Source organism: Amblyomma americanum, chromosome 1, assembly GCF_052857255.1.
Source record: "Amblyomma americanum isolate KBUSLIRL-KWMA chromosome 1, ASM5285725v1, whole genome shotgun sequence".
NCBI lineage: Eukaryota > Metazoa > Arthropoda > Arachnida > Ixodida > Ixodidae > Amblyomma > Amblyomma americanum.
Window position 1 is genome coordinate 58335961 of NC_135497.1, and position 7570 is coordinate 58343530.

The window sequence follows — 7570 nt, forward strand, 5'->3', positions numbered from 1 at the left end:
GCCCTTAGAATACTCAGCGGGGTAACCTCCGCCGAGGAGAAACCCAGGCATAACCTAATCTGGATCCCGGGCCACGCGGGCATAGGGGGAACGAAAGGGCAGACAGCCTAGCTCGAGGTAACGCATTTTGAGCAGGCAGTCAAATGCTCCGCAGCTCCGCCTACAGGCTTGCGAGGGGGGATACGCAGAGACCTTGGACTTGCATAGGGGAGCTGCCACACAAAGCCCACCACCACACAAAGCCCTAACAAAGGAGGAAGCGACCGGCTGGTGCAGATTACACACCAACTCTTTTCCTAGCCTACACATACTTAATAAGATGTTCCCGACACAATACAGAGCCACCTGCCCTTGGTGCGAAGCCGAACCTACACTTTACCATATCACGTGGGAGTGCGAACGTAACAAAGCATTCCACCAACACGAACACGCGAGTGCGGAGCAATGGGAGAGTCACGAGCTCACGACCCAAAGGGCCTTAGTGCAGCACGCGGATGATGCAGCACGACTCAGTGGAGCTTTGGAATACGGGCCCACCCTTGCTGACGAGAAGCCTCAAGCCGCCAGCGCCAGAGAAGACGACGGAGACTTCATAAGCGCGAAACCCTTGAAAGATCCAATAAAGTTTTCACTCACTCTTTTTCTTTCTTCCTGGCAACAGCCTGTCTCTCTCTCTCAATATACCGCCGCAGCGTATGCACGGTTCTCCATTGGCGATAATGGGTCACAGCTATTGAGTGCCTTTGTTGCACTGCACCAGAGAGCTCATATGATGGACCATATAAGACATGCATGGCTGCAAGCCACCCTGCCACTCAATCGGAGATGCCATGTCTAGCTGTTGAGGTATTTTCCAAGGTACACAGGCCGCAGTGCGATAAGGCTGATCTGGGCCGTATTCTACAAGAAGCCATCGTCCATTTCAGACCCATTTGGTCATCTGGCATTGGTAATTGTTGTTCTGTGACGTAGCCGCGGCTTTCAAGCGTCCGTGGGAAGCGACCAGACCATTGGCGACCGGACCTCACCATTCGCTGCATATCGAAACCAATTGTGAGACAGTACGTGCGACGAGAGGCGAGTCGACGTGGCATCCCGCTACGTGCTGATTTTTATGATTGGCCGCTTGCTGCTTTCGTCTTATGCTGATGTCACACTGACGTCACTCCAGATGAAATGAAGAAATGGACATCCATTTCAAATAGATCCTTAACGAAATTTCGTGATTGAAGGTTAGGCTCGTGACGTCACCAGCATCGTCAAACTTCAAAATCTGACGACTATAATGTTCGAGCGCCACACATTGGATTATCATATGACAGTGTAGTATTCCGACTCTCTAACCCGCCCTAATCTGCCAAAAAATCTCAAATACCCACTCACTAATCCATGCCAATTCACCCACTGTACACAAATAATAGATTTTAATCCACCTTAATCTATTTTCTAGGTGGGCCTACTTCCATAATTTGGGGGTCCTTTGGAATTTCGGGGTGGGCCAACTTATTTTCTTAAGAATGTGGTTATATAAAGTCCCCCCATTTTTTTATGTGCCAGTGACTGAGCCACTGTAGTGCGCACCTGATCCACGAGTCAGACGCAAGTTATCCTGTCGGCAGAGCCGAGCGATGTGCTCTTCAGCGTCGAACAGCGTTTGGACAAGTGGCTGCCGCGGAGGCCACCTCTTGTCAGCGCGGCAGACTTCTTCGGCGACCATGGCTGCGGCTTGCGCTGAGGGCAGCGTGGCAGGAAGCCGAGGCATGCCAGCGCACCCTGCCGGAACTTGTTGTTCAGCCAGCAGTAGATGAACGGGTTGTAGCAGACGCTGCTCATGGCCAGCCAGTGGAAAGAGATGAAGAGGTTGGAGTTGTGCCGGTCGGGCCCGTCGTCAGCGCGGAAGTGGGCCACCAAGTGGTACACGTTCAACGGCAGCCAGCACACCGCGAAGCATGCCACCACCAGCACGAGCATCTTGAGAGACTTGCGCTTGGAGCGCGTGTGAAGAGCCTGTTGCTTCCGCGTCAGAGCACCCAGTGCCTTGTGCGCCCACAGAGCGCGGCTCACGCGGTAGCACATGAACGCGGTGAGCGCCAGCGGCAGCGCGTACTGTGTCAGGAAGGTGGCAAGCGTGAGCCACTGGCGGAAAGTTACCGACGGTGCTGGATACTGCACCTGGGAGCGCACTAGCGTCCGATACGTGAACAGGGACACGACGCGGTTAAACACGGCGTGCGGCAACGACAGGGCGCCGGCCAGCGTCCAGATGCAAGCGATGGCTCCGTGTGCTGGACAGAGGCGTCGCAGCCGCAGCGGGTGGACGATGACGCCGTAGCGGTCGCACGCGATCCACGCCATGGTGAGCGTGGAAACGTACACGAAGGTCACCTGCAGGAAGGGCGCCAGGTAGCAAAGGGCCTCGCCGAACGGCCAGTTGTCGAGCAGGAACCGCGAAGCGCTCAGCGGTATGGACAGCGTGGTCATGAGCAGGTCGGAAACGGCCAGGTTGGCGATCAGCACATTGGTTTTCGTGCGCATCTTGCGCGACCGGAGAACCGCGTGGCACACCAGCGTGTTGCCGAACAGCGACACCAGCACGACGAGGCCGTAGAGTAGGATAACGAGCACGTCGCGCGGCTTCCGCAGCAGAGGTCGCGCCTCCATAGATAGGTTGCGCAGCAGCGAGCAGAGTGCGCTGAGGTTGGCGCTCTGCTCTGCCCCACACAGGTCCCCGGGCGACGACAATGAGGCGCTGGCAGGCCCCATGCCGCTGGGCTCAGCTTGGTCCGTGACACGAGGCTGCGAGTGACGCACGCCATTTATGGATTATTGCCACGCCCAGCTGGCCCTTACTGCTCCCGTTTGCATCTGTGTGTGTGTGCGTAGGCAGCCAAATGCGAATGAGGAGGTTACGAGAAAAGAAAGGCGCGGTGAGTCTAACCATAGATGAACGCAGTAAACGTGCCAAGAACAAAGAGATAAAAAGGCTTGAAAAGGGGCGAGAGAGAACTGAAGTTCGTGGATGAGAGTGTTGAACAAATAAGGGCAGCTGCCCTAGCTCCATTTGCAGTAAATTCCGGAGGAAGCAAACGCCATGCATGCGATTATACAGTGGGTCTGGTGCTTTCAAATGCAACCCAATTTAGCGACACTGAAGTATCACAGTGAATCTGTTCTACGCACACCACTTTGATTTTTTGATGAAGGGCTGTGGAAAGCCCCTGTCACGCTTACTTAAAGGAACACCGAGGACAACTCTATCCAACGCGGATTTTTAAGTAAAACATTAAGCTAAACGCGGATGAGACGCAAAGAACACTTAATACAGAACAGACGCTGACTAAAACTGTCAGGGAACCCAGCACAATATATAAAAAATGATTCGTTGCATTGACATCGCACACAGTGCATCGAGTAGTTTGTGCTTTATTTTTTGCGTGGATCCCAGAGAGTACACTACACAGCCGTATGTGTCAAAACTGTGTTCACAGAATCCTTGTTAGTGCACACGTCACAGGCTTAAATTGCCTGGAGAGAAAACTTTTCGTTGGAATTTTCCCAGCGATGAATGCGTCATTCGCTAACGGTCAAGTATCAACGTACCTAGAAAAACGTATGTAATCGATTGCGCGATGTTAGTGCACGTTAAAGATCCCCAAGCGATCGATATTATTCCGGAGCCCTCCACTACGGCACCCCTTTCTTCTCTTAGTCGCTTGTTTAATCCCTTCCTTTACGGTACGGTTTAGGTGTCCGCCGATATGTGAAACCGCAACTGCGCCATTTTCTATCCTCAATAACCAAGTTTCATTTTTTTCTCTATGCAGCGCAATTTCCTAATTACTCATTGGCATCAACCCAAGCGCAGCCATACGGCTACAAAGGAAAGCTATACAGCTTTCTCGGTGAAGCGGTGGTCCCGAGTTTGAACCCCGGACCAGGACGAATTTTTCTTTAAGCGGTAACCGCATGGGCGATATTCCTTCGCGATACGTCGCGCGATGACGCCGCCGTCGCCCATCGCTGCCGCTGGCGCAAACCGCACGAAGCGACGGGACTCGGCGTCGGAGCGGCGCGTTTTCAATGTTGCTCGATTGCGGCAGCTTCAGCGTTAAGTCATTTTGCGTTAATTAACGCGTAGAACAAAGCTCTTAAGGCTTCATACAAGATAAAACACAATAAAAACATTGAAAAATATATTCAGGTAAAATTTTATTTTTAGTTGACTACACAAAGTCACGTGACGCAGAAAAGTGCGCCCGAGGGACGCTGCGATGAGGCGCCAGACGACATTCCTGCGCTTTTGCGACTTATATTGCGTGTAGGACATACCCACAACACCCTTTACTTTTGAACTTCATTAATGAGCATTTCATTAAATTCTTGCATAGCTGCCATGGTGAGGGATGCGTCGGCTGTTGCTCCGCGGAAAGCCCGCTGAAAAAAAAAGTCGACTTTCGCGCGCAAGACGGATTGGAAGTTACTCACCCGCAAGGCCTACCGTAATTGGCTAGTCTCGCACGACACTTCCGGCTGATGGGCGAAATTTTTTACAAACCCAGAACCTGGGCGACGCGATGAGCGACAGTGCTTCGGCGGCCCTCAGCCCATCGCGCGATGCCATCGCGCGGCGTGTCGCCGCGAATTTTCGCCTCATGCGGTGACTGCTTTAATTACGAGGTTTCTGAGAAAGCTGCATAGTTTCCTTTGTAGCCGCATGGCTGCACTTGGGCGGATGCCAATGAGTAATTACTCCCTTATTTCAAGTTTACTCCACCTTGGGGGATTCCCCTAAACATTTGACCAAATTATTTCCTAAATCGGCATTAGGCACACGGCACATGCGTGTTCTGGCTTATAAAAGCTTTCATTTCAGTCAATGTAACGTGTCTTTCGTTAAACGGCGATAATCTATCGATAGAGGCCAAATTCAATCTTTTTTCTGCGTCCATTTAACTCGAACACGTGTGGCGCAATTCTATATATGCGACCTTCTTAGCAGTGCGAATCAACACGAGCTTTTGTTTTTCCTTTAACATTGCTCAACCGCTGCATAAATACCCTCGAAAAGCATCCACCAAGGGGGCAGAAGATCTGTACATGTAGCCAAAAGGATGTAACAAGCAAAAGCAAAAAGAAAAATAAAAAAGAAAGGAATTTCGAATTATATCCATACAGCCGGTGTTTTTTGCAGGCCGTTGGTGGCGAAGTTGTGTGATCAGACAGGTGTAGGAGTGTGAATCGGGAAAACGCACTGATGTTGGACAGAACTTGAGCCCTTGGTGATTGGGCGAAGCGAACAAATTACCTTCTCAAGTTTCACCTCATTGCAAAACTTTCAAGCCACATAAGAGCGACATTGGAGTGCTCCGTATGCTTATTCCTGGTAACCTAGTCCGAGGGACACGGAGAGCGACGTGTTCGTGGCATGGCAGAAAGACCATATAATTACGAAAGTTTAACAATCTGTGGTGCTTTTTCTTTCTTTTGGGCGCGCGAAAAGTGATGCGCCTCTTCCGCTTGCCTTTCGTATCACGTTCAAGACGCGGTCCGAAAGGGTTATAGACGCACATGCTATGTAGCACCGGATTGGGTGCTCTTGACCAGTAAAATTTTGACTTTCTCGGGGGCTCTCATTCCGAAATATTAGCTTTTTTCGTCTGCTCTTTTGCCAGACAGCGGTCAGCTGCATTGCGCAAGGACGGGATAATGAACGTCGGGCCCCGTCGAATGACGCCCTTTCGGTGTGGGGAGAAGCACGGTAGCCATTGGCGCGCTTACCACCACTTTGGGCTGGCAGTTTTGTTGAAAGATTCTCGGGGAACCTTAAGGGTTACTGCGGCCGGCTGGCCTCCTGTTGGGGCACGCTATGCGCACTCGGCCAGTCGTCGAGCCCGCAAAACACAGCGCCAATGCGCGCACTTGACGCTCCCATTCTGCCAGCGGCTACGGGATCAGCAACTGTCGGCCAAGACCTCAGCTGGAAGTGCCGAATGCAGCTGTCCAGTTATTTTCTCGCCTCTTGCTTATGAAGTTTCCTTAACACTCAATTTTTGCTTAGTTTTCCGGATAGCGGAGTACCTGTCTTGTACTGTTCGCCTTTTCCCCAGGATCTCAATGTACAACACTTTATAGTACTAATGTCATATATTCGTAGAAGTTTTCTATTTATTCACTTTCTTATTTTGCTTTTGTAGGGTGAACTGTGTTGATGAACGGAGCGCATGTACATTCATCTCGAAGATTCTGGCCCATGCGCCTCGAAAAATCGGTCGCGCCATCTCGTGACAGCCGCCGGCGCGAAAGCGCGTAACTCAATGGCGATGAAAAAGAAATATTAATACGTAGTTGCGCATAAAAGTCAGAGATTAGCTCTCTCGCATATATGTTAAATGCTTATTAAAGTTTCTTTTAGTAGAGTTTCATCAATGTAGATTAAATATTGCATTTACCATGCGCAATGCACTACGATAGCACGGAGCCGGTGGCGAGGTCCCGAAAAATACCCCACTTGACTTCGCTTCTTTGCTCACCAAAGCCATAATTTAAAATACATCGACAAGCGTCGATGTTTTTCAGGTAGCGTATTCAGGTAGATGTATTCAGGTAGCGTAATGTCCTACATTAAAAGAACTATAAAGTATTTTACATTTCAGTGGAGCAAAAAATTTCCTGCGCTGTTTTTCTTTTGATTATGAACCCCCCGCACCGGCTAGAAACGCGTGGCGCCCTCTCTCGGTGTGTTGGCAAGGCGCACGTCCCTGCTACAGTGCCCCTGTTTTGGTACGTTCCTCTGGGAGGTTGAGCCGTGCTGTACGAATGCGCACTTTTATCAAAAGTTCCCCCATCGGTGTGAGGCTACGACCATGGGCTACTACATGAAGTCCTACAAGAAAGCGCGTGCCTACTATGAGGTGTATAGAGGAAATTATAACGTGGCTTTTTTGCTTGAGAGGTACATTTATTTAAGCGCATACAGTGACCCCACCACACGGGCATAGGTGATAGTGGAATTGCGAGCGCAATAAAAGTGCAAAGCAATGAAACTTCCAGGTACTCTCGTTCAAGGTGATATGCGTAATTCCCAGACGCTCACACAGAGTTCACTCACCCATACTTGTATATGGTTCTTGCACTGAGCATTGAAAATTTTAGAATCGTGTTTTAATGACTACATTTTAACACTCCAGTTATTAGCCTCAATAGCAGACAGCGCTTTGAAAGTTTTGTCGATGTGCTGAAAGTGCAGCACGTACGCGTTGAAGTGACAGGGTGCTGCACTCTGTCACTCTGTCACTCTGACAAGAGGCAGCAAACCTGATGCTGCGTTTTATGGGAGTAGGTGATTTGTCCAATGTAAAAATTAGTGAGCGGTAGTTCACAACATTTTTTCTAGGTTGGTATAGTGCCTCTCACTATTCGATTGTTTACCGTCGATAAGGGCTCTATCATTCCTGTAATCGATGCTAGTTTCGGCAATTGTGTGGTGTACGTAAACTATGAACCGCTAACGAAGAATTGATAGAATGGCATTCTGGGAACTATTCTGAAGAGTGGGCCATCAGTACGGCAA

General features: G+C 50.2%; 1 protein-coding gene across 1 annotated transcript; it reads right to left on the reverse strand.

The window, feature by feature from the left end:
* Nucleotides 1-1466: 1466 nt before the first annotated feature.
* Nucleotides 1467-2732, reverse strand: LOC144133016 (G-protein coupled receptor 83-like). Its single transcript, XM_077665805.1, has one exon. The coding sequence runs from the start codon at nt 2659-2661 to the stop codon at nt 1594-1596; it is 1068 nt and encodes a 355-aa protein (XP_077521931.1). The 5' UTR covers nt 2662-2732; the 3' UTR covers nt 1467-1593.
* Nucleotides 2733-7570: the final 4838 nt, after the last annotated feature.